This window comes from Mastigoproctus giganteus, chromosome 3, assembly GCF_048544385.1.
Source record: "Mastigoproctus giganteus isolate SK-2022 chromosome 3, ASM4854438v1, whole genome shotgun sequence".
NCBI classification, from domain to species: domain Eukaryota; kingdom Metazoa; phylum Arthropoda; class Arachnida; order Uropygi; family Thelyphonidae; genus Mastigoproctus; species Mastigoproctus giganteus.
The window spans coordinates 15,228,522-15,256,334 of record NC_143577.1 but is presented as its reverse complement, the minus strand read 5'-3'; the positions used below and the strand labels follow the sequence as shown (position 1 = coordinate 15,256,334).

Sequence of the window (27,813 nt, the reverse complement as noted above, 5' to 3'; positions counted from 1 at the left end):
TGAGAAATGGACGTCGGATGTTAATAGAGTTGCTATTTAGCCTCATTTCCAAGGTTTCCACAATCAACAGCTTAGTGTAATTGTGTTGAATATTTAAGATCTTGACTTCATTAAACAGGAAAGTATGATTCTCATTTATAGCATGGAAGGACAATGATGATGCTGTGGTCCGTGATGCTTGGACTGACGCAGCATGCTGTTTTATTCTCATGGTCAAGACACCTTGTTGATCCTATGTAAGAGGAATCACAATCTTCATGCGAAATACTATATACCAAGTCTTCATAGGAGAACAGGGAAGAACAAAACGGTTTTTCAATATGGAGTGCCATTTTTGTGTCAGCTTTGCTACTGTTTTCTTTCAGAGACACAGAATTTAAAATAATAGAAAGCCGACAGGTTTATTCTCTTGTTCAAGGTGTGTCTTGAACATGAGAATAAAACAGCATGCTGCGTCAGTCTGAGTGTCGTGGACCACGGTGTCATAATTTTCCTTCCTAAATATTCATGCTATAAATGAGAATCACACTTTCCTGTTTAATGAAGTTAAGATCCTAAATATTCAACAAAATTACACTAAGCTGTTGATTGCGGAAACCTTGGAAATGAGGCTACTAGCAACTCTATTAACATCGGATGTCCATTTCTCATTTCAGATTCATGAGTGTTTCCACACACGCAGTAACAGTTATCTCCTATTTATATCGTAGTGCACACATGTACATCACATTAGTTTTCCAGCCCTGTGAATAAGACAGCAGTTGAAAAGCTTGGTCCATTTAAGGGAGGAAATTGTCATAAATTATTTTCCATTGTCGCATTTTTTTTATCAAAGTTTTATTTTACTATATAATTTTATCGGCGTCTGTCTTTATTTTATTTTTATACCATGATATATTTGACATAATGTCTTCAGTCACTCGAGATTTCGTGGAGGGTCAGGTTGGAGCCTTTGACTGTCATCCTGGTGTGTTGGATCGGCCATGTGCTAAGAGTGATGAACATGTTAAATTATGTTAAAGAAGTTACTATTAGGAGCTCCGCCCCTGCTCTCTCTTTGCTTGCCAACCTTCACACACGCTTTTCTATGTAACATGTAGAGGTATGATGGAATAAGTCTAATCTTTTCTACGTAAAAGACACCTGTGTAAACACACTGATCGATATGTAATCAGGAAATGACCTATGTAATTATCTACTTGTGCATTTTTAGTGCGCGGCATTCTGAAGGTTGAATAAATAGCACTATGTAATTATTTACCTGCGTTTACATAGGTCACTTAAAAAAAGGCCTCGTAAAAATTCAGATCTTGGGTATCACTCCATACTTTGACTAAAAGTCAGGAAGAAGGCAGTAATTGGCAAGTGCCACTCACTGTTTAGCCGTCCTCTTTCCTCCTAGGTTGACATGCCTAGGGTGTTTATTTCTTTCCCTCATTTCCCGCTGTTTTAAAATTGGGAAGATTTTATAACAGTGGGATGGGGGATAACACCCTACCTAAGCTAAGCACTCCCCTCCTTGACAACACAAAACAATCAGAAACAAAATGCATTCACAGTAATCACCCAATCACAGAGCTCCACCATACAATCACTCTGTTTTTCGACCACACTCACTGCACGGAGACAAATGATACCCAAATAATAGATTTTAGCCAAAGGCCTTTTGCTTCAGTTTCCATAATGCATGAGGAATATTGTTCCGAAAGAGCAGGACTAAAATATTTAACTGAAATATTTACAAACTATACAAATATTTAAAATATTTACAAAATATTAAACTATTTACAAATATACAATATTCATTAATATACAAAAAATGTTACAATGGAACATCAAATGTTAGACAGTGAAACACATGCACGAGGTTGGTGAATGTTATGGATTTGCCATTTTCTTTTTTTGGCACTGCAAGGCAACTGCACTGTATGTAAACTTCCGATCTCAATGTGCCGTTAGCTGAAATGTTCCATTATTTGGGGTGCTTTTATTTTGACAGTCTACTGTAACAGAAAAATTTTCAAAATAATAGGAGGGAAAATAGATTACACAAAAAGAAAAATGAAGAAGCATTTTGTAATAGAAAAGTCAATAAAAACCTTTGGAATGGATTATCAACTGTAGGATTAAATAAATACATGTAATTATTAGATCATGCAGTTGGGATATTAAGATATGATTTGGAGACAATTGTAGAAAGAGAAAGTTAAGAGTTTGTAATGATTTATTTCTCAATTCTTCTTTAGATGCTACCAAAGTGCTGAGAAAGGCATCATAACATTATGCTATAAACTATAAAATAAATGTATTGAATTTGGTGTAATAGTTTCTACAAGTTTAGTTTCTAAAAAGTAGAACGATCATTTTGTTGATTTTCCAAAGTCAACTGGATTCCATTACAAAGGCTGTCTTGAGTGATTTTCAGCAACTAGTAAACTTCTATGTTGTTATCAGCTTTCATCAATGAAATAATATCCCATTCCTTAGTTACTAATGTGCTAAGAAAAAATTAATGTTTTCTGAAATTCATTGTACTGTTCAGAAATTTGCTCTTTCTTTTTTATTTTCTGCCTGTCCATTAAGAGAATTATAGGTTTATATTTTGTATTTATCATTATAATAAATTTATTACTTTAAAGAAATAAGAATTTTTGACTGCTTAAATTATTTAGACAAAGTAGTTTATATAAATTTTAAGCAGTATTATTTGATTAGCCATTTAAATTATTATTTAAATAGTAGGGTAGTTAACTTTAATTATATTAATTAACTTGCATGTGCTTATTTAGATTTATTTAGGACCATTCAGGAATTTACTTGGGTAAACAAATATGTATTATTTAGTCCATTTGTGCTATATCAGAAGATAAAATGTTTTTTAATTTTCCACTTTGCAGATGCAACTCTACATTTCACTTCAGTTATATCCTGACCTTTTCTGTTCACATTCACTTTGGTAGCATTTAAAAAATGTGGAAGGTAATTAATTTCACTTAATATATTAAATAAATATCATATCATATATGATGTGGGAACGTACATAATTTATGCTCTCATCAGCCTAGGCTAAACTGTTAAGTAATGATTTAATTTCCTTACCCTTTTTTATTGTTAAAATTCAATCTCTGTGGATCTTAGGTAGTCTGCTTTGCAAATTGTAACGCTGTGCAACAACTTAATTACAAGAACAAATAAAACTTTTGTTTGCATTGGGATAAAGATGTTGAGAAGTATATATTTGGTACTTAAAAAAGTACTGTGATAAATATTTGGTATTTTAAAAACTAGAATAACATTGCTGATGGTAGCAGTTATACTGCAGAACTGTATGCAATCCAGCTGGCTATTGAGAATATCAATATTTATCTCAATCCTAGTAGTTTAATATATAAAGACTGTGAGTGCACTGTCCGCAATAAGTAATAAATTCTCAACTTCACATCCCATAGTAAAAGAAATATGGTCTGGTCTAAATCATTTACGGAATAGGAATCATACTCTAAGCTTCTGTTGGATTCCAGGGCATGCTAGCATCATAGGTAATGAAACAGCAGACCAGGCAGCCAAACAGTACTGCACCTCCATCTTTCCAAGTACTCTATATAGATTTACTAACACATATCTGTGGAGACCAGTGGTTAAACATCTGGAAGACCCATATAAATTTAAAATTAAACGTGAACCACAACTATGGAACTCCAGCTACAGGCGAAACAGGCATGAAGAGGTAATACTGGAAAACATAGGGCACACACACCCGACCCACTTGTTCCTGCTCATGGGTGACGATCCTCCTATATGCATGCATTATTCATCACAACTTACAGTCTGGCCTATTCTCTTAGACTGTTCCAATTCATTCTCACATCAGAAATCATACTTTCTGCTCTCTGACAAATGCAAGAACCCTTATCACTAACCCACCTGTTGGGAAACAATGCTAATCTGGACAAGATCTTTGCTTATCTTAAACAAACTAGACTATATAAATATTTCTAAAATCAAATAAAGGAAATTTCCAGCATCTGTCCAAATACCAGAATAGGTACATTTTGGCCTAAGTTGCCCTTGTGCTGATAAACATCTACACCAACAACAACAGCAGCTGATGGTAGATGAGTCAATACTAAATTAATAACTTTGTGTGTTTTGAATGTATTGATAAAAATGTGTGAAGCTTTAAATTTATGAAATATTTAAGCTGAGTTCCCAAGTCTTTGTCAGATTATTTTTTCCTATGTGTAGTTATGAGCTAAGTTTTTAATTTTATTTCAATTCCTTGTGTAGGCTACACCAGTGCGTCCAGTAACTCAGCCTGTTGTTTATAACAGATATGATCAGGAGAGATTTCGAAGCAAGGAAGGTAATTATGACTCTCTCGCTCTCTATATATATGTATTTATATATGTGTGTGTGTATTTATGTATTACTTTTAGATATAGTTTTGAATGGTGTGCTAAGAATCATTAATCAGTGCTTGTATATATATATGACACTTTTGAAAGTGCAAATCCATTTTATCTGATTAGCTACATAATAGTTAAATAACATCATAAAGGAAGAATTTACAAATTCATTAGTGCTAAACTACATCTTGTAGTTCCTCAACAAATTTACGAAATTAAAACATAGCCAAAGACAACTTACTGTCGTGTTAAGCAGGTGTCTGGGAGATGGACAGAGGTGAGTGACTGTCTAACTAAGCTGCATAAGTGTACAAAAGAAATAGCAAATTAGTTCCTGGAGTATTTATAACATGTTATAGCAACTGCACATGTGGGAGGGGAGAGGCTGTAAATATATCAAAGCTAACGTTACAAAGTGTGATGGGAAGATCGGCATTTAAACCAATGAATCATCACAGCTCAGGATAGAGGAGAAATACAAAACTGACAAAGTAGCTTAGAAAGATGCTAAACTTAGAGACAAAAAAAGTGAATGGTAGCAGAACAAGTAGTATCGCTATTTTGCTTTTGGGCAACCTAATTGCTCACGAGAAATAAAAACTAAAGGGATTAAGGACAGTAAAAAGTCAATGGAAGAAGAGGAATATAGGCGAAATCAGGTAGTCCGGGTATGCAAAACCTATTCCTATAGTAGGACCCTGGACATAGGTCAGGGAGAATGTGTCATGTGTTTAAGTCAGTAATGTTATAATAATATAATATGACAAAAAATGTAAATTTTTACGAAAAGTAATAACACCCCTTGGTAGCCATTCGGTGGGCACAAGTTTTTTAGACTATGAGACGCCAAAGAGGCTAAGGGGGTATTGTCTGTACAGTATGTACAAGCCTGAATGTAAAAAGGGGTTTTTTTTTTTTTTTTTGGACTGATGCTACATAACCTCATACACTTTTTTTCTTGCATCACATGCCTCTATTACTATTACTATCAGTTTGGTAGTCAAGCAACTTTTTATATTTTAAGATATGGAATGCTTTCTTAAAATGATAGTAAAGGAAGGCTGGAGGAAAATTGCTGCCAAGAAGTTTATTAGAGAATTTTAATATTGTGTAAGATTAGGATATTGCTGTTGCCTATAGTGGCTATCCTAATACATTGAGAGAGGATGATAATTTAATGCACCTTTTTTTGAGATGTTGGAATGCCAGTGGGTGAAGCTGACCACATTAAAGTTAGAGGCATCAAATACCCAATTATTCCAGTAAACTGGAATTACTCTACTTTTGTATTCCGGTTATATATATATATAGTGCTTTTTTTGTGACGGTACGCAATGGTACGGTGTACCGGCACCTTTATTATCAGTGACTTGTGACATTTGGATGCAGTGCACTTCGAAATTTGTAATATTCTGTAAATTTTTTTTACATGTTTATCTACTATTCAAATAAGCTTAAAATTATTTAACTAAATTTACATTTTTCACTGTCTATTGTTAAGATATTTTCTATATAAAACTGTATAACCATTTTTATAATTCTAAATTGCTCAGTTGGACCTCTGTTTAATTATTTTGAATTCCCCTTGGAAGTTACATTTAAAATAGTTTCCATTGAGCGAGAAAATTTTCATATAGTGAACGGATTAGGAGAGAATTAATTCGGTACGCACTGTTCGCATTTCTGGCCTTCAGGTAATTTAGGCAATTAGTGTTGTTGAGCGAATTAAGAGAGCTAAAGGGATTACCATTCTATAATTTAGTGGTACCTGGTAAAACCTATCCGACCACCTGTCCGGCATACGGAGAAGTCGTGCTGGTCACCAGTGAGCAGATCAAATCTGTATTCCCAATGGGCTCTGGCCCACCTTCTACTGCAGTGGTGTCCAACCTTTTCCCGTACAGGTGCCATATTAAAAAAAAATTCAAAGTTAGATTTCTTTAGTGTGTTACATTTTCCCTATCTTGTTGCATGTAAAAGTTAAATTGAAAAAAATATAAAAGGTGGTACTTGTGCATATGTCCGTTCTGATATTCCTGTCAGAGACTTGGTAATTTGGAATCTCCTCTTTTCAATCTTCTCTAGCTTAAAACTCTATCTAGCTCATTGTGTCAAATTAATCTGTTGTCTCTACCATTCTCCCAATTCCACTATTCACTTGGAGCTGACTTCCTCTCTTTGCAACTTTCCTAACAGTGAGGTAATTTTCCTTGGTGATTTGAATGTTCACAACTCCAGGTGGCTTCCACTTTCTAGTCACACTGACCCAACTGTTTGAGATGCTGAGGGTTTTGCAATTACTAATGACCTTGCACAGATTGTTCATTTACCTACAAGAATACTGGACAATCCTAACCATACAGTCAACATGCTTGATCTTTTTCTCACAAATAACCCTTCTAAGTACATGGTTGAAGTGAAGTGGTCCTTTAGGGGCACCTCAGATCACAACTTGGTGATTTTTCTCTTCTCCAGTGGAGCCTTTATCCCATGGCTATTCCCAACCTCGTATTGTTTGGCATTACAAGAATGCAAAATGGGATGACCTGTAAGATTTCTTTTCTTCTTTTCCTTGGTCGGATTACTGTTTCAAAACTTCTGATGTCAATGTTTGCTTTGATTGTGTCAGTGAAATTATTCTTGTAGGAATGGAATCCTTTATTCCACTTTAAAATCTCGTCCTTTATCATCTAAACCTTGGTTTTCCAATAAATGTGATAAAGCTGTTCAAGAGAAAAATGTTGCATATTGTAATTGTCTTGTTTCCAATTCTTCAGTTTCATTTTCTGCCAAAGCTCTCAACAATTGTAAAGCAGTTGTTAATCATTCCAAACTAGATTTTGAACAGGCTAAGAGTAGAAAAATTGTTTCTTGCCCTAATGGTAGCCAAGCATTCTGGTCTCTTGCCAGAGCAATTGGCCGCAACTTTTGCCCATCTCTGCCAGATGGTTCTATTTTCACTTAGGCCAAGGATAAAGCTGACCAGCTTGCATCCCATTTTTCTTCCAACTCATGTATTAATGATCTTGGTAAAACACCTCTCACCATTCCTAGCATGCTTCATTCAATGCCTTCTGTGGTCTTCTGTCAAAAGAATGTCAGAAGGATTTTGACGAATCTTGATGCTAAGAAAGCTCCAGGTCCTGATGGTATTTCTCCACTTGTTCTCAAAACCTGTGCTCCTGAACTCACTCCTTTTCTTTGCTGCCTTTTTCACTTTCTTATTCCAAAGGTGTTTTTCCTTCTGCTTGGAATTTTGCTCATATCCATCCAGTTCCTAAAATGGGTGACAAATCCCTCCCATCCAATCATCATCCCATTGAAATTACTTCTACTCTTTCTAAAATAATGGAGAAATCAATTAACTGCCAACTCTTAAACTACCTAGAAACCTTCTGTCTGATCAACGATCGCCAATATGAATTCTGTCAGTGTCGATTCACTGGTGATATTCTGGCTTATGTTACTTATTTATGGACAAATTCAATGGAAAGGTTCGGTGAAACACAAGCAGTTGCTCTTGACATCTCAAAGGCTTTCGATTGTGTTTGGCATAAAGGTCTTCTAAACAAGCTGCCATCCTATGGTTTGCCAACTGTTTTTTGTAATTAGTTATCCAGTTTCTCTCTGATTGCTCACTGTGGGTGATTGTAGATGACTCTCTATCTTCTAACTTCTTGACTAATGCTGGTGTCCCCCAAGGTTCAGTTCTTGCCCCCACTCTTTTCCTCTTGTATATTAATGACCTCCTTCCATTGACTGGAAATCCTATCCAATTTTGAGAAACCTTGCTCTGCTCAATCAGCTTCAACTTCTTGAATATCCGCTACCAATTCCTTAAATGCCGATCTTCAGGTAATTCTCCAGTGGGGCAAAGACAACTTAGTTGATTTCAACCCTAAAACTCAGTCTTGTCTTATATCTCGCAAAAAGGATTCTTCTGCTCCTATGCTTATCTTTAGTGACACTCCAATTTCTAGGCAAAATGATATATCTCTTTTGGGGATTACCCTGACTTCTAATCTCTCTTGGCACAAGCACATTACAAATATTGCTTCCTCTGCATCTAAAAAACTTGGTTTTCTCTTTCGCTCTCGGCGTTACTTTTCTTCCAAACAGCTGCTCACTCTGTATAAATCGCAAATCTGCCCTGCCATGGAATATTGTTCCCACATCTGGGGTGGTGCCCCAAAACCTCTCTCAAGCTTCTTGATTCCATTCAGAAGAGGGCAGTTAGGTTAATTAATGATTCATCTCTAACAGAGTCTCTTCACTCGCTTTCTCATAGATGTACTGTTTCTGCTCATGCCTTTTCTACAGATACTTCCATGGGCACTGTTCTTCTGAATTGGCTTCTATAATTCCCGCTCTCTCTTTCAAAACAGTCCGAACATGTGCCGCACCAGCCAACATCCATTTACTGTCCAACTTCAAACTCACAGAACCCAACTTTTCATCTTCCTCATGTATTCATTCAACTGCCGTTTTCTGGAACAACCTTCCTTCATATGTATTTCCTGAAAATTACAATCTGCAGAAGTTCAAGTCTAATGTCAACAAATATCTTCTTCCATCTTCTTAATCTCCAACCCAAGCACAGTACTAAGTAGTACAGATTCTAATACCTCTAGTGTTTGTGGTTTTCATAAAAAAAAAACAAAAAAACATCCTCATCCAGCTGTACCAGAACATCCTTAGGTTCGTTACACCGATTATAAGCCTATTATTGCAAAGCAAATTACGACAACTGGTCACAGATCTGTAAAAGTAACACCAACAATAAACTTTACCAAATAAAGCAAGAACCAAAGTTGTGGCTCTGAGGCTTTCGATAAAATAGACAAGAGGAAGTGGTACTGGCAAGACTCAGAATTGGACACACTCATCGTACCCATCTGTTCCCACTAGTGGGAGAAGATCCACCTTGGTGTTCATCCTGTGACAGTCATGTCTGCATGCCTTTTCTACAGATACTTCCATGGGCACTGTTCTTCTGAATTGGCTTCTATAATTTCCGCTCTCTCTTTCAAAACAGTCCGAATATGTGCCGCCACCAGCCAACATCCATTTACTGTCCAACTGCAAACTCACAGAACTTATGGTTAGGCATTTTCTGTTTGATATTCAACCATACGGTCACACACTTTTCAGTCGGGCTCTAGGCTGAACATCTCACATAATTTAACTCATATCCTGGGAAATGATGCAAACATAGAAGAACTTATAATCTGTTTAAAATGTATTGGCCTATACAGGAGTATTTAATTTAACATCTACACCGGTATATTTCAACTAAATAAACTATGAGTAGGCACAGTTTGGCCTCAATATCTCTTGTGTTGTTAAGCCAAATACCAACAACAACGAATTCCCCAAAACTTTTACCAGAAATCATCAAAAACGAGGATTACCTACCACAACAGGTCTTCAATGTAGATGAGACCGGGTCGTATTGGAAAAAAATGCCAGATCATTCTTACATATCGCAAGAAGAAAAAACTATGCCAGTATTTAAGGTATCAAAGGACAGATTAACCCTTCTTTTTGGTGGAAATGCTGCTGCAGGTTGCAAAATAAAACTACTGTTAGTTTACCATAGTGAAAATCCAAGGGCCTTCAAAAATATTTCAAAGGCATCCTGTTGTGTGGAAGTCCAATCAAAAAGCATGGGTGACCCAAGAAATTTTTCCCCAACAACTATGTGTGACTCACGAAAACATAAAAGTTATATTTTTGCCTGAAAATACAACTTCCCTCATTTAACCCATGGATCAGGGTCTAATACACACATTCAAAAAGTATTATCTACGAACAACATTTAGACAGGCAGTAAGGGCCACTGAAGGACAGAATGCCAGATCCGAAACAGTTCTGGAAAAAAATTGACATTTACAAAGCTGTTAAAAACATCGATTCTGCCTGGAATGAAATTACAGTATCAACCATGAATGCTGTCTGGAAAAAACTCACCCCCCCCCACCACCACCAGTTTGTTCAAGATGCTTCAGGAAGTGACGAAATTGAATATGTAATTAGAGATGTGGAAACGACCAGAACATTGGAATTAAATTTAGAGAAAAATGACTTTATTGAATTGTTTCAAAGTCATAGAAAGGAATTAAGCAATGATTTTTATTGCAATAAATAATTTTATTTCATGGAGCTTGATGACCATAAAAATGAAGACAAGGTTTCGGAGGATGTACAATAAGTTGATCCATCAAAATGCTTTGATACCAAGGAAATGGCAAAATGCTTTAAAATGATTGACAAAGGACTAGCTGGCTTAAAAGCCCAGGATCACCGAACAGCTTTGAAAAAGTGATTGGAGTGGTGGACAAGTACTTCAAGACACCATCAAAATCTCCTAAGTCTGAGAACATATTAAGTGATTAGTATAGAATGGGTATTTTCAGCTAAATTAGATATATTTTTATATATATGTATTGGTATGTACTCGATAGGATATTGAATAAAGTTTTATTTCCAATAAGTTTTCATAAATAGAAGTTGATTTGCTTGAATTTTCTTTTCAGAGGAAAATTCAGGCAATTAAAAATAGATCATATTTAAGCACTATTCAACTTACATGGTTTTTCAACTTGCACTGAAATCACTGGAACAAATTAACACGGAAGTTGAGGACTTACTGTAGTTATGGGCAATCCTCTCCTTATATTGCATTCATATACAGTAAACCCCCGCTATTCGCGGGGGTTATGTTCCTGAGAAATGCCGCGAATACTGAGTTATGTCTCCCATAGTAATAAAAGGGTTCCGTTCCAAAGTATGAAATATATAAGAAAAACTAGTCTAAAATTTTGTCTATGTATGTATTATATGTACCTTCATAATATGACTATGTACATAGACAGTACATAGTGAAATGCAAGCATATGTCATCGAAATGAAAATAAGAAACAATTTAATATTAAATGTAATATTTATTAGAAATTTCAAACAAATCTTTCAAACCAGCACCTTTGCTAGCTAAAAAACTTATCCCGCCAGTTCTATCACCAGTTTTGCTAAAGTGTTGATAAAGTAGTTTTACCTTTTCACGAATGATGAGTGAACTTAACGGAATTTTATTTTGAGTTAGGTCTTCTATCCACAGATTTAAAGCCTTTTCCATTTTTTCTAATTTAACATTGCGAGTTACAGAGCAAATTTTTGATGCAATTAGCGCGTTTTCACGGACACTACGGCAGATTTTTTCTTCCGATTTTTTGATTGATCGTACCATTGACTCATTGATTTTATAATGTTTTTCCACTAAGGAGACACTTTCACCATTAGAAAATTTGTCTAATAACTCAATTTTATTCGCTAATGTCATCACCTTCTTTGATCTTTTCACATTTCCCTTGTTATTCGTAGCCATATTTTTGTACGGGTTAGAAAGAACTTGTCCACAATAAAGTCACTTTCTTCCGTTAACACGCTCGAAAAAGTCACTTTTGTAAGCATATCAGTTTATAAATTGATAAATTTATTCAATTTATAAGCATATAAATTAAAAGCAACGACGAAACCTTCCATGACAAGCGCATAACACATACTGAACAAGGATTAGCGAGAAACATCCACGCTCGTGATTTTGTCACCCCTCCCTCCCCCACCCACTGAGCACTCTTTTGACTGGGAAAGATAATTTTAGCCACGCCCATGTTTTTTATGGTGGAAAATGTTTACGGCGCTTTAAAATTCACATTTTTTTAGGTTTCATTTTATATTAAATCAGCGACCGCGAATATCGGGGGTTTACTGTACTCCAAATTGTTTGGTTTTTTCTTCAGACCCATTGTGGATCTGTACTCCACCCTGACGGTGCTCCACTCTGACTGTGGCAATACTTCCATGTGCTGTTTTAGAGGCTAATTCATAGTGTAATGGGTTTTAAATGTATTTTTGGTTTTGGTTTTGGTTTATGGCAAAGGATCCTGTTCCTGCTATCATTTTACTGAACTTTAGCTTAACTTGTAATCTCGATGGCTTTGGATTTTTAACCTAACAGCTTTTGATATATTACATTTTAATGAAATGTAGCTTCACCACATGAAAATAAAACTTGGGGGCGGGGGGGGGGCTTATTTCCATCTAGATAACGAATAGTATTTCTTCACAGAAATCTTGATAGGGTAAACTGCCTTTACAAGCAGATTCATAGGAAGATTAGGTTAATGGAAATTTAAATGTGAAAAATTAATACACATTTATTAAATAAATAATTTAATTTTATAAATTTAATAGAATAGAATTTAATAATTTAATAGAATAGAATTTAATAAATTAATAATTTAATAGAATAGAATTTAATAAATTAATAATTTAATAGAATAGAATTTAATAAATTAATAATTATTAATTACAGTTGGGCCCCGTATCTGCTGATTTAGTTACCTGCTATTAATCACGAAAAAAAACTGAAAAAACTAAACAGGTACTACTCAGGTGTCCAATATGATGCTTCCCTTTATTTTTTATGATGTCAATTTTAAATCGAATAGCTTCCCTTTATTTTTTTTATGATGTCAATTTTAAATCGAATAGCTTCCCTTTATTTTTTTACAATGTTGTGTATGGTTTAGTTACCAACATTATAATGGTTCTTTAGACATTTAACAGATGTACCATTTTCAAACTTTTGAATAATTTCAAGTTTCTGTTTAATTTGAAAGCACAACTCTTGCGTTTGCCCATCATTTTTGCGGTTTATAAAAAAAAAAAAAAATTCTAGCATCCCTGACATAAATAACGAAACAAAATTTGGCCTTTTGCGGTGCGACAGAACACAACAATCGACATGACGCACTAAATCAAACTAAACATTTTTTTGTTTTGTTTTGAATGGTACATGTGAAGACAGCGGGGGATTGCAAGATAATATGTACACTAATCTCCCAATGACGACTTATAACGCCGGTTACTTGCAAAATCTATTCTGCAATCTGTTTATACCTGTTCTGGTTATTACTTGAATTTTATGATTTCTGGTTGATTTTTTTTTTTTTTAATTTGGACTCTTGAAGTGTCCCAGTTAATCCGCTTCCCGGTTAATCCAATCCCGGTAAATCGAGAGTCTGCTGTATTTTATTATTAAAAACCTCAGTACAATATAAAAAAAAATGATAAATAAATCTCTTTTAATGTTAACCTGTAAATAAAATTTATTGGTTAAGATAAGATAAGACAAGATTAGGGTACAATAAATTGATAACATTATTTTGGGAGATAGCATTTTCATTCTATTCTGTCATTCAAATTTCTCAGTGGAAGAATATATTATTGATTAAATATTGTAAAAATAATGTATGTATATTTATAAAATGACTTGGAATCTAAGTAATATGATATAAAGAAAAAAAAACAATTAATCTGTGTGAAAAAAGGAAGTTTTGAGTTTTTTGTAATTAAATTAGAGTACCTGCATTAGAGTATCAGTAACTGCTCCCTTCGAAGACAAAATTTCTGTGAATTAAGTGGTTTCCTTATAAATCATATTTCTTAAGATCCCATGTAATGTCATTTACACAATACATTAGTCTTAGAAGAGTCTATTTCAGTTTTATGCATGGAATAAATGTATAAAACTGAAATAGATCTCATTATTATTTGCAATTCTAATTCTTTCACTGACCTCTTATTACATATCAGCTGTTCAAAACTTTGAATCATATAATAATTTTCTGTTTTATTTTCTGTAATTTTCAGAGACTGAAGGTTTTAAAATTGATACTATGGGTACGTACCATGGTATGACATTAAAATCTGTGACTGAGGGTTCTCAGCCTAAGCGACCGATTATTCCAGCTCCACAGCTCCAGCCACCTCAGATTATTTCAACAAATAGACAGTCTCAAAAAAGAGGTATTAGAACATTGATTTTGAAATTTTTTTGTAATTAATTTTTAGGTATCAGTTTTCACAGGTTATGTTTATTAATATAAAAGTTTTTTATTAAAATTTTTCATTTTAATTAAGTCTGTACTTCTGCATAGACCTAATTAAAATGAAAAATAAAGCCATTTTCATAGTTTTCCATATTTTTCTCAATGTATAACTTTTTTCATATATATGAAATGAAGAATGAAAATTTTTAAAAAGATTGACTTTATTGACTTTAATTATAGTCCAGTGTCTGCTAATTACTGTCTCTCTTACTAATCTAATATTAAAAAATAGCAAGAGCATCTTTTTAAGAGGTAAGTTGCTTAAAAAGAAACTCTTGCTATTTTTAATATTAGATTGAAATGATTTTACTAATTGAACATACCTCAAGTAGTATGTGATAAATGTAATACCTAAGTAAAACTGTATAAATGTGATAAATGTAGTATTACCATAATAATAATAATTATTATTATTATTATGGTAATACTACATTTATCACATTTATACAGTTTTACTTAGGTATTATGTTTAATAATAATAATTATTATTATTATACCATTATTAAAATATTTTATTAATTGATTCCATGTGAAACACACAAAAAAACAAATTCAATAACGTTGAACTTAAAAAGAGCCAAGCAGAGTGTGTGTGAAAGGTTCGAGTTAAATATGAAACAGATGCCACTGGAACCTAGAATGATTTCTATGACATAAGCAGACTATATGATTAATGATTCCTAGAATTTAGTCTCTGCCATCCTTTTTCCAGATCCTAAAAATCAAGAGGAAGATTGGTTATATCTGGGTTATTCCTTTTTCGGGACTTAAGAAAAAGAAAAAAAAAGTGACATAAGTGGGGGAAAAATTTAAGTGGAGAGTGCTGTAGTTGTTAAAAAAAAGTGGTACTTGATAGGATTGACCATAAGACCAGAAGGAAAGAGCATTAAATAAAAGTGAGATAACACTATAAGCAGGAGTGTTATTGCCTGACATTATTGTATATATCTGTGTATATATATATGAGGTCTGATCAAAAAAGTATGGGGACTGACATTTTAAATTGACAAATCATAAATTAATACAGTTGTGGCATTGTAATAATTTATGATTTGTCTCAGCATGTTCAGTAACTCACATAGACAGTAATGCACGAATCACTCATTTATCTGCAGTCAGTCAAAATTAGAGTCAATATTCACTGGATATAGCCCATTTGTTTTGTTTTTCCCAAGCTTAAAAGTCCCCTTTCTTTCCTCAGTTGCTGCTTTGTTTTGTTTTTCCCAAGCTTAAAAGTCCCCTATCTTTCCTCAGTTGCTGCTTTGTTTTGTTTTTCCCAAGCTTAAAAGTCCCCTTTTAGGGGACTTTTAAGCTTGGGAAAAACAAAACAAAGCAGCAACTGAGGAAAGAGGGAATTATTCAGAATGCAACATGCAACTATCAATTCCAAAAGAAGCCTATCAGGAATGCTTCCAGAAGTTGCAGAAGCATTAGAATTAGTACTTCAAAGATCTATTTTTCATATATACATACAAGGTACGATCTACATATGTATAGATAATTGTGATGATTATATACCAGTGCTGTACTTGTGATGGTCCAGTACCATGTACACATATGAAACATGGTACTGAACCAGCAGCATAATATATAAATTGCCTTAAGAAGAATGCCTGCTAATATAATATATATCAGTACCAGAATGGTTACAATTCTCCTTATTTACCATGTTTTTCAGCTTGAAGAAAATGCTACAAGTCCATCAACAAGACTGCTCTAGTGCAGTCTTACTAAAGACTATAATAGAGCAGTCTTGGACAAAAGATCAGAAGAATGGTAGAACCCAGTAATATAAGAAAGGCACCAAGGCCACCTGCCTCAGAATACTTATCTGCTTGGCATTTACTTAAATTTTATGGACTTCTGAAACTCTGTATTTGAATATCTTGTTATGGTTTTTTAAAAATTTTTTTTTGGATCATCAACAAATTTATCAGAATTCACCATTGATCTGATATCAGTAGGATGCATCCCTAGTGCTGTGGTTAGTAACATGGAGTTTAGAGAATTCATCTGAGAACAACCCATGAGAAATGACAAAATTCTGGCTTCTGTCATGTTATTTTCTCTTTCTCCTTTCACATCATGTGCAGCACAGTTCGTAGCAGCTGGCTCTAGAAGGCCTGTTTACATCTAGATCCTGATGCATTTCGCCTAAGCTGTAATTCAACAGTTGAGATGTGGATTCTATAATCATCAACATCAGAAAACTGCCAGCTTTCCTTGAACACTTTTGAATACAAGATAAATAGCATTGAAATTTCCACCAACTTTATGCTCCTCACAACACGAGAGACGATGAGCTGGCTCGAAGCACTTAGTTTATGTAGTTTATTATTACCCAGCCAGACAATACACGGGATGTTTGGGACATGTACCCACTGTCTAATCATTTTCTAGAGGTTCTCTACAAATTGCTGATGTCTTCTGTGTTGTAGTATCCCCTACATTACCCATTGTGTGTGTTGTGTTGTATGTCTGGCCTCTTAATAGTCAGCCTGCAGAAATTCACTTGGATATTCACTGGCTAGGGGCTGTGTACTTCACCAAGCTCTGTACTCTGCTGCCCTCCAGGACTCTGAAGTTCCAGAAGGCAAGCCCTTAAAAAAAAAAAAAAAAAAAAACTGTGAAAGGTAGATGAATTGATAGAAGAAGAGGGGAAGATATGTAGTTGGGGTTAGGTTAGGGAGTGAGACAAGGAAGGCAGTCCCTGGAAGGAGGCTGTTGGTGGCTGCCAGGCCCCAGCACATGTTTTGACAACCTTCACACGAGACAGTTTCTAATTTGCAGATGCAAGTAGGGCTTGGTGAAATCGCATGGTGCTAGAGTATTTGCATTCTGTGGAACCATTGCTGCAGGCAGGTATTAATACTGTGTGGTCTCACACTAAGAGCACTGTGTATAACTTGCCTGGCTCTACAGGCAGTTCTATAAATTATCAGGAGACACTGTGGTTTATGAGTATTAGCTGTATAGTGCAAGGAGGTCACAGGCTTTTGCTGCACTACCCCAAAAAAAAAAAAAATAATAAATAAATTAAACAAAAAATAGTAATAAATCAAGATAATAATAAAGTAAAAAATAAAATATATAACAAATAAAAAAGAAAGAAAATAAACTGTTTGTTTCCCTCCTCCTGTTGGTAACTATTCAGCTAATTTTTGAATATCCACAAGCTGTTGGCCTCAAATATCCATAGAGGTAACTTAATTTAACCTTAATTCATTTTACTATCCCTTTGTAGAGTTTGATAGACCCAAATCAGGTACCTTCTGTGTTGTTTGGTTGCCAAGCTCTGTAGTCTACATATTCAAAATCTTTCCTCTTAAGGGTAGCAAATCTTACTAAGTGGGTTGCATTTCTAGGGACCCTTTCAAGAAGTTTAATATCTGTTTTTAGATTCACTCTCTAAAATTTGGACACAGTATTCGAAATGCATCATTAAAATTGTTTTTTTTTTATCACTTACCTATCTCAAGTATTAGCTATAAAACCAAGAGTTCTTTGATATCACTAGCCAACACAATTTTTAACTCCAAGAACTTAAGTGCTGTTTTTAACCAATTTTTATGCGTAGATTTCGAAAATCACCATGATATTTTCACATCACGTCACAGTTATTAAATATAGAGGGAGTTGCGTTTTACCAAAATATGCCAATTTTGCATAATCAGATGTATGACACACCGATTTATTTTAACAACTAATTCTCTTAATTTTAGCAATCGATTCTGGCCTCAGTTTTCTTGTGATAAACATAATCAAACTTCTACCTATGGTTCTTAGGTTCAAATTCTGATGCAACAATTTGCAGTTTGAAGAGAGCACACTTAGCATTTTTGGTGAGAATTTTTGTAGGCTGTGCCAAGGTTTTTCAAGTATTAACTGATCGTGACATGTTCTCAGGATTGTAAATCTATTCTCCAAACATAAATAGTCCATTGAGAATAGGAGGGTGGCCTGCAACCGTTGTGGTAGCAGTAAAATAATTTCGTCTTTTCCTGCCAATTTGCAAATATTTTTCCTTTCAGTGTTTTCTCATGAGTAGAACTAATGAGTTGCCACTTCTGTGCACTGTGTAGTGATAAAATTTTTTTGTGTTGTTTTTATATTGTAGTGTTCAAAACTGAATTTGTTTTCCGAAATTCATTTAGTGCTACAATGAATAACACGTAGGAAGTGTATCAGTCATCCAGACAATTTTTGTTATGTTTGTAGGCGGTTTACCCCAAAGACTCAAAGGAAAAATATCTATGACATTACAAAACTTTCTTATTCTTTTTATTTTTGATGTAAAATTGCCGATGATCAACTCAAAGCGTTGCCTTTTGCAGTACCTATGGTTCGGCAAGAATCATCTAACCACAGTAATGATTGCTACTTCTGTATGACAAATATGTCTGGTGTGTCTAAAAAATGCAAACACTCTATAATATATCCAAATATACCTTCTGCAATTTGGCCCGTTCCACACAGTGATGATTTGACAGTACCAGTGCCCCCCAAAACTTGGGATAACAGTAGTGGGAAAGAAATAGTGATCAAGTTCAAGTTGAGGATTCCCTGGAAGCCTCCACTTCACAGGGTGTCAACTATCAGCCAGTAAGTTCAGGTAGTGAGGTACATTTAATCAAACAAGATGAGTTAATGATTTGGTTTGAGACTTAAATTTGCTGAAAGAACAAGATGAACTGTTAGGTTCTAGGTTACAGCAGTGGAATATACTCACAGCAGGAACAAAGATTTCAGTGTTTCGAAAAAGACATGAAAAGTTTTTGAAATATTTTGCTACAGAGAACAGTGTGTTTTTGCAAAGACATTATTGGACTTTTGAAAGAACTAGGTGTCGTGCAAGTCAGATGAATGACTGTTTTTCATAGATGCCTCATAATGAAGATAAAAAACAGTTTTGCTTCATAATGGCATTGAATTTCCATCAGTTCCTGTGTTTCATTCAGTTGGACTTAAAGAAAGTCATGAAAGCACGTCTAAGGTTCTACTATATGCTAAGAAATACCAGTATTATGGACAGAACATTTGCAGTGATTTTAAGGTTAAGATCACTGCAAATGCAGGGTTTGCAGGGAGGGTGGTTTCACATATTGTTTTTTTTTTTTTTTTTGTGTTTGTAGGACGGCTGTGTCCCAGAAGAACATTATGTTGTGCAATATTGGGACAAGCAGGATGAGTTCATACCTGTAATGTAAAATATATTCCTTTAGTGCAATCAAACAAGGTTCTTCTTCCACCACTGCACATCAAACTTGGTTTGATGAAAAATTTCGTGAAGGGAGTAGATAAAGAAGATAATAGATTTGCATACTTGAAAAGTGTGTTTCCTAATTTAACATATGCCAAACTTAAGGAAGGAATTTTCATAGGACCACAAATTAGGAAACTCCTGAAAGATGATGTGTTTGAAACCCAGTTAAAAGAGGTTGAATTGGCAGCTTGACGATCATTTAAGGCACATGGTTTTTTGGGTAATAGGAAAGAAGAAAACTGAAATGTTTGCAAACTGACTTTGCAAACATTAAATTTTTGTCTGTTTGCATGCTGAGATTTCACAGTGCTAAATTGATGATAGTTCAACAATGGTATCACATTCTTCATTATTCCACCTATTCATATTAAAACTCCAATTTTGCACCAACCACCTGAAACAAAAATTAAAGATTTATCACTATAATTTAAAGAAATATCTAAATCTAAAATGGATTCACTACTTTTGGGACACCTTGTATAAAATTATGTAGTATCTTTCAAAGCAATGTAGGATCTTTAAAAAAAACACCTCTGAAAAGAAGGTTTAAATTAATTGTATATTTGTTGCCTATATAATATTGGCTGTTTTCCATAGTCCTCCAGAATTTATAAACAAACAACACTTGTAACAATTCTGTGTATTTCTTTTTGTTATCCAACTTAAGCTGACTTAGACTTCTTGAATTGTAGAGACCCTAGTTAATCTGCAATCCAGATAAACTGCCCCTAGATAATCAAGAGCTGGCTCTACTACCTGAATTTGCAGTTGACTGCATGTTCAGCCAATTTTGAGAATCGCAAGGTGTTATGTGCAACACGTTAGGTGCAAGGCACGTTATATGTTCAAACTGAAACTTGAGCATGTAACATGCCATCCTTTTTAATAGAAGCATCTGAAAAGAGTATCTGGTGGTTGTTCTCTGTTTCTAGTTTATAATTTTTCATTTGTATTTCCCCATGTTCCCAAATTAAGAAAATACCTTTAAGATTTTTAGCCATAGCACTTGTTTTAAATTAGTTCCTATAATTGCCTTAGTTTTGAATTTTGCAAAAAAATATGGGGTAGAAATCATTTTTAAACATGTAAATAAGATGGGAAACCAGCTGAAAGATATGACAAAGATCCTCTTTTAAAAAAGACGACATCTAATTTACCAGAATACTTGTGAATGTGGAAAGATATACATAGGTGAGAGGATGCAGTTAGAAAACACAACAAAGCACATATCAAAAAGTAATGCAAAAAAAAAAAAAAACCACAGAATTGACTGAATTGTATATAATGAAAATAATTTTAAGATATGAAGGGAAAAAGATTTTAGAAAAAAGAAAATCAAAGAAACAATTTTTTGTTTGAAAGTTCAAGGGGGGACTCAACACAAACAAGTAAAAGATATACTTGTAGAATAGATTATTCACAGACAAATAGGAAGTACAGGAGAATATTTAGGTAATCTTTGGTGAATTCCAGTTAGAAAGCAGTTAAGAAAGTTGATCACTAAATTCAAGACTATGTTTACACAAATTATGTCTTCCAGGCTCTAATTTATTTTGCAAGCCATAAAAGTGCAGTAATGTATTGCTTGTGTAGGTAATTAGTGTCATTCTTTAGTTACAATTAAATGTAATTTATTTAATGTGTGTTAACTCGATTCATTGAAATATACTTTTTCATAATTTTCAAATAATTTTTTTTTGTTACTTTTTTATTGAATTTGAAGTAACTTCAGTTTTTTTTTCTCTCTCCACCTCCCAGTTTCAAAGACACCGGTTATCATCATTCCTGCTGCTACAACGTCCCTTATTACAATGTATAATGCTAAGGATATTTTACAAGACTTAAGGTACATAAACACAGAAGATAAAAAAGCACAAGGTTCCAAGAGGGAAAACGAAGTTTTAATTCAGCGTAGGAAGGAAGGAGGTTTCACCGTACCATATCGTGTAATTGATAATCCACAGAAGCTTAATCAGGAAGACTGGTTAGTATTATTGTCTTGCTGAAATAATTATTCCAAGAGTTTTTGTATTAATTTCAGAATTACAGTAGAACAGTCAGTTTGTGAATGAATCATTTTAAAAAGAAAAAAGTTACTCTGGTGATTTAAGGATAAAAAAAAGTAATTGTTTTATAACTATCTTTAATAATCCCACATTGGGTATATTACGTTACATACGAGGAATGGGCACACAGTTGAAATTAATAGTTTCAACGAATAATAATTAATTTTCAGAAGCACAGTTCCTTTTACTTGGACATATTTTTCCTAACTGAATCTTTTGTATTCTTTGTGGCCACTGGTTTACATAATGGTCAAAGTTATTGATTAGTCTTATTTTAGAGTTTTGTGAGTAGTAATCAAATTTCGGTATTCTATCCAGACTTGAAGTTAACTCTTAATGAATTCTGGAGATGGGTGGGTGGAATTCTAACACCAGTGAAATGCCAAATGAAACATTAAAATTGGTGATGGGCATGATTGAGACATTGTAATCAGTTATTTCGATTATACTCTTGTCATTCAAATGATTCATCTGATTATGAAAAATCTAATTAAATATAATTAAAAACCTAATTAAAAGATTATTCAAATTCTGTTATACCATTCAAGTATCATTTGATCGTTCTATATCATTCAATCATTTCATTTGGTTATATCATTTGATTATTTAAATTATCGAAATTTCTTGATTACTAATCATTTTCTCAAGGTCTAGTATGATCTAATCCTTCTGTGTTGTTTCACCATAAATGTATTCTTAGTTACTGCAAAATAGTGGGGGGTATTCCTCTAAGGAGTCATGTTCTGGGTAGAGTAGTCCAAAGTTAATAAGAGTTTTGTTTAAAAAAATAGTCCAAAGTTAATAAGAGTTTTGTTTAAAAAAATGAAAAAAATGATATATATTGATGTAAGGTTCACTAGTATCAAGATGGAGGTATGTTATATTTTACATTAGGCACTTAACTCCACATAAATTTTGAGTTTGAACATTTATTGGGTATATTGTATGATTCAGTTATACTTTAGCAAACAAATGAGAAAATAATTGACTCTACTTGACAGCCTAACCTGTTTTGATGAATGACTGTTTGAACCTAAACTTTGGGGTTAATTCTGAAGTCTATGGAAGAAGAAGAAAGATTTCATTTGTGCTTTGTTACATTGTAGGAAATTTTATTAAGATTCAGTCATATAAAAAGAAACAATCTATTCTAGATTACTCTAATCTGTAATATTAGTTATATAAATTCTAGAAAATATGGAATTAATTATCTTGATGATGTTCCTGTGTGTGTGTGTGTGTGTGTGTGTGTGTGTGTGTGTGTGTGTGTGTGTGTGTGTGTGTGTGTGTGTGTGTGCGTGATTAATTTGAAAGTGACTGAATTGTTGTGTGGAGAGTTTTAGTATTTATTAACATGTGTGGGCTCTGCCCCTCAGTTAATCTTATAACCATGTCAAGTGGTAAGGGGAATAAAGGGGATGCTCTTACCAAGAAAGGCTTAAGTTCTGCAAATTGCAGCATATGGAGTCTAGGCACCTGTGAGGCCATTCAAAGCCTTATACACCTCTGATTGAGGTGTATAAGGCTTTGAATGGTTTGAGCAGGCTCAATGCTGATGGTATTCTTCCCCTTGCTCAGATTGCACACTTGAGGGGGCATAAATTTAAATTTTAGGAAAGACAGTTGCAGAATAGATAAGCAGAAATTTATCTTTAGCCAGTGAGTGGTTAATTGCTAGAACAAACTTCCATCACTGTGGAAGCTGATAGCTTAAATAAATGCAAGGAAGAACTGGACAAACTTTTGGAGCAAATGGATAGGTGAAATGGTTCCCCCCCCCTTTTTTTTTTTTACCGATGCTGTATAAGCTTGCTTACTTGCACCACATATATGCCATTACTAATGCTAAGTAAGCTTTTGCTATATTTTCTGAGGTTATTTAACCATACCTCAATAATTTTCCATTTTTTGAGCTTATAGATCAACAATGTTATTAGCTGAACTCTTTGTCAATATAAGTTGTTATTTTGTGTCTTTTTTTAAAATAAATTTATTTATTCCTCCAAAACAGGTGAACTCTTATATAATTTTTACTGCAGTTTCTCATCCGTTCAGAGTCTTACAAGATAGGTTGTGTTATAATTTTGGTTATCTCCTTTCACTCCCTTCCCCAGGAAAAATAAAATTAATAACTTAGTCATATTAATCATATTTTTTGTAATATCATTATATCAATGTGTAATATCAATGCATTTATATTCAAGTAATTTATTTCTAACTTTGGGGTATTATTTTAACCCACTTGCTTGATAAGAAGAAATGGTGACTTCTCGAAATTTTGCCAAACTATTTAAGCATTTATATTAAAGTGTATTCAATTAAATTGCTACATTTTCAATAAAACAGAATCTGTCACATGGTAGATTAGTGTCACTTATTTAGTTCCTTCTCATAACATGAATAATCATGTAATGACTTTCTTCCAATTAATCATGTCCCTCCTGTTGTTCTGAACTTTTTAACTGCTCACTTAGTTGATATATGATAAATTTTTATAGAGCTTTTGTTGAGAGGTTTTATTTTTTAAAATTCGTTTTGAAAATTTACTTTTTAAATAACAAATTTTCTTCTTTTTGACTACCAGTTATTAAATTTGTTAATTAATTCAATTGGACAGTTATATTTGAACTGTTTAAACTCTTTACTAATTAAGATTAAATTACTACAATTAAAAGCTGGTTATTGTAATTTTAATCTTAATTTGAAAAGGTTAGTATTAACCATGTGGCCCTGGACTTTTGCTGCACCAGCTTAAAAAATAATTAATCAAAAATAAATAATAAAATAAAATAAACTACCTATTTGACTCTGTCCTTGCTTCAGTATCAAACCATCTGACCTTGAATTTCCCTTGTTACCCTCAACCACCCATGGAGTCAACTTATTCCAGTAATTAACAACTTGCTGGCTGAATCATTTATAACACAGTGTATTTGAATGATTTAAAGTTTCAGTTGTTAAAATACAAATGAATTTAATTAATTTGATAATTGAAAGTTTTTAGTTAAAAATAGAAAATTCATTACTGAAAAATTTAAAAATTTGAAAGGAATTTTTCAACAAAAGCCTTTCAGACAAAAGCTCTGTAAAATTTACTTTCAATCTTAGCTAACTGACTGGTTAAATAATTCAAGGTGACAAAAAGTAATGTGGCTAGAAAATTAACTGAGTGACAATATACAACATATCGACACAAATACTGAACCTCTCCATATAACAATTTCTATAAATAACATTAAGGCTTAGAGTTCAGTTGTACAATGAAAAGGAATTGCTTTTCGTTATACAATTGAATCTTTACAAAATTTCCTACCATATAACATAGTAATAAAATCAAAGTGTTTTTCTTCTTTAGACTTAGAGAGAATGAACACCTGAAGTTTGGGTCTGAAATTCCATAATCAAAATAGAGTGAGGTTGTCAATCACTAAAGTGTAATTGAATTATGCTCCGTTTTAATTTAAGTTTTAAATTTACTCTAAATTTATTATTACTTAAGTTCATTATAAGTAATAAATCACTAATTTTGAATTTTCTATTCCCATGTGTCTTTCAGACAACATTTAATGATGTAATAAGAAATAAATTTGTCACTTTTAATTTACAAAATATTCAGTAATATATTCTAGCAGAATACAGCAAAAATTAAGTTTACCCCATCCTTTGCTTTTTCATTCTTCATTCATTGATAATGGATGGAACATTGAGATAATCATCTGTAGTTTACTTTTAACAGTGCTCTGGTTTATCTTAAGGTTGTATCAAGAAATATGTACAGAATTATGTTCAAATATATGGAAGAAGTCATTATGATCAAGTTTGAGGGAGGGTATAGAAGAAAATTATCATACATTGAGAAGAAAAAATTATTAGTGTATATGAACTAAGAGTAGAGCAGACCTACCCTACACACAAATTAACATACAGCACATGCCAAGTTGGAAACAGAAGCTGTAGAGACCTCAGAAAAATTGAATTCTCTGTGGTCAGTTACAAACTGGTATTTGGTTACACACCATTTAATCATATGACTTAATTTATTAGTTTTAAAAGCTTTTTTTTTTTTATCTTTTTATTTTTTATCAGAAATGCAGATCATGGTGTTAATGATTGTCTCAGCCTTCTTGAATGCCGTTAGTCATCATTCTTGACCACCCTTTTCAAATTTAATTTCCATTTCATTTTTCTTAATTCTACTATTTCTGTAATTTTTTTTTTAAACTTTTTTTAATGTAAACTGCAAATGAGAATCTAATTAAAGAGATTGAAATATCTTGTTCGCTAGAATGCCTTATATATTTCAGTTAGTTCACCCCACAGATGCCTAGTTTACAGTGGCTATAAATTACAAACCTCAATCTTTCTTGGTAAAAATATTCTTTTGTGCCCCACCTAATCTTTTGTCTTAAGTAAAATTTGTTATTATTTGAGGGATTTGACCATTTATATGTTATATAAATAAAATATTTTATAATGCATTAATTTTTAGTATTAAAATGGCAGTGCAGTGGATGAAAGCAATGCTTATATAGTGTCTGGTAAAAAAAATAATTAATATATTTTTTAATCTCCAGTTTTATGTTTTTTCAACTTCCAAATATTTATAGCTTTTTTTTAAATGCATTTGTAAATGTATAAAAGCACTTTTTTGTATTTACCATGTCCGTTTGTCCATCACTCTTTCTGCATGTAATACCTTATAACTTGACTCCAAATGGGTAGATTTTCATGAAATTTTATATTTGATTCTTTTAGAATGATTGCTGTGCAATCTTAGATTTCATTAGAATCAGACAAATAGAAATCCCAAACTTCCCCTGCATACATACTTTAATTATTAATACTAGTATTGGCAGTGTGATGCAAAGAAGCAAGGCTTGTACAGCACAGTCAGAAAACACCTTCATTTGCACATTCCTTCCAATAATTTGTGCAAACTTTTTAAAATTTTTTCAACTATCCTCCTTCACAACATTAGGTGGAAATTTATCCCACCAGTTGGTAGTCAACTGGTGGAATAAATATCTTTGGCTGACTACAAATTTCTGCATCCATTTTTCCAATTTAAATTTATACCCCTTTGTGTGTTTTATCTCGGAAAGAGTAAATATTCTATTGGTATTTAGACCTAGCCCATTTAAAGCCTTATATGCTTCAGTTAGTTCACTCCACAGATGCCTAGTTTACGGAGACTGTAAAGTACAAACCCCAGTCTTTCTTGGTAAGAATATTCTTTTTTGCCCCACCTAATCTTTTGCTTATCTCTGCAGACTTTTCAGCTCTATATCTTTCCTAAAACAAGGTTCCAAACCTGCTTGTGGAATGCTGCATGCAAGTTTTCCTTATATAATGGGATAATCACCTCTTTGTCCCTTCTGCAAAGTTCTTGTATGTCAGTTGCTGTTCTAGCAGCTTTTTTTTTTTTTTTTTTTTTTGCATCAGAGAGAATTTCATATATTAGACTGTACAATTACTCCTAGATCTTTTTCATACACCATTTTGAGTTTGGAGTACCCAAATTTAAGTAGTGGAATATGAAAACCCAAATGGTATATTATTCTGGAATTACTGATACTTAAAGCAGTACCTTGCATTTATCAAAAGATTGTTAGTCTTAACTTAGCTGATATGCTTAAGTTATCTAAATTCTCTTGAAGTAGTATACATACTGATAACTATTATTAGCCACTGTGCACAACTTTGTATTATCATCACACTTGAAATACCTGTGTCATGTTGATAATAAATATTAAAAACAGTAAGGGGGTCCAGCACCATCCCTTGTGGAATTCTGCTCACCACATTAGTCTATGAAGAGCAGTGTATTCCCTTTGTCTCCTACCACATAACCATCCCTCTATCCATATTACAGTAGCGCCTCGCTTTATGGCGTTCCGCTAATACGGTGGTTTCCAGTTATATCCATGTTTGTTATGTTCGGCGCTTGTTCCACTTATTCGGCATTTTTGCGCATGACACGCTCAGCAGAGGGTCTGAGAATAGCATCGCACGCCATTTTATTGTTGGTGATTCTTTTTTTTTTTTTTCAGCACTTGTGCACTCTGCATCTCTTTGTATTCTGGTAATTTTCCAAGCTTTCAAACTTTTTAAAGTTATTATATTGT

General features: G+C 33.4%; 1 protein-coding gene across 1 annotated transcript in view; it reads left to right on the top strand.

The window, feature by feature from the left end:
- The window catches only part of hyx (cell division cycle 73 hyrax), a 157,580-nt gene that overhangs the window by 110,865 nt on the left and 18,902 nt on the right, over nucleotides 1–27,813 (top strand). The window contains exons 9-11 of the mRNA XM_090370078.1: nucleotides 4,288–4,363; nucleotides 14,121–14,276; nucleotides 21,381–21,606. Coding sequence (XP_090226204.1) covers nucleotides 4,288–4,363; nucleotides 14,121–14,276; nucleotides 21,381–21,606 — 458 coding nt within the window. The remainder of the gene's footprint in view (nucleotides 1–4,287; nucleotides 4,364–14,120; nucleotides 14,277–21,380; nucleotides 21,607–27,813) is intronic.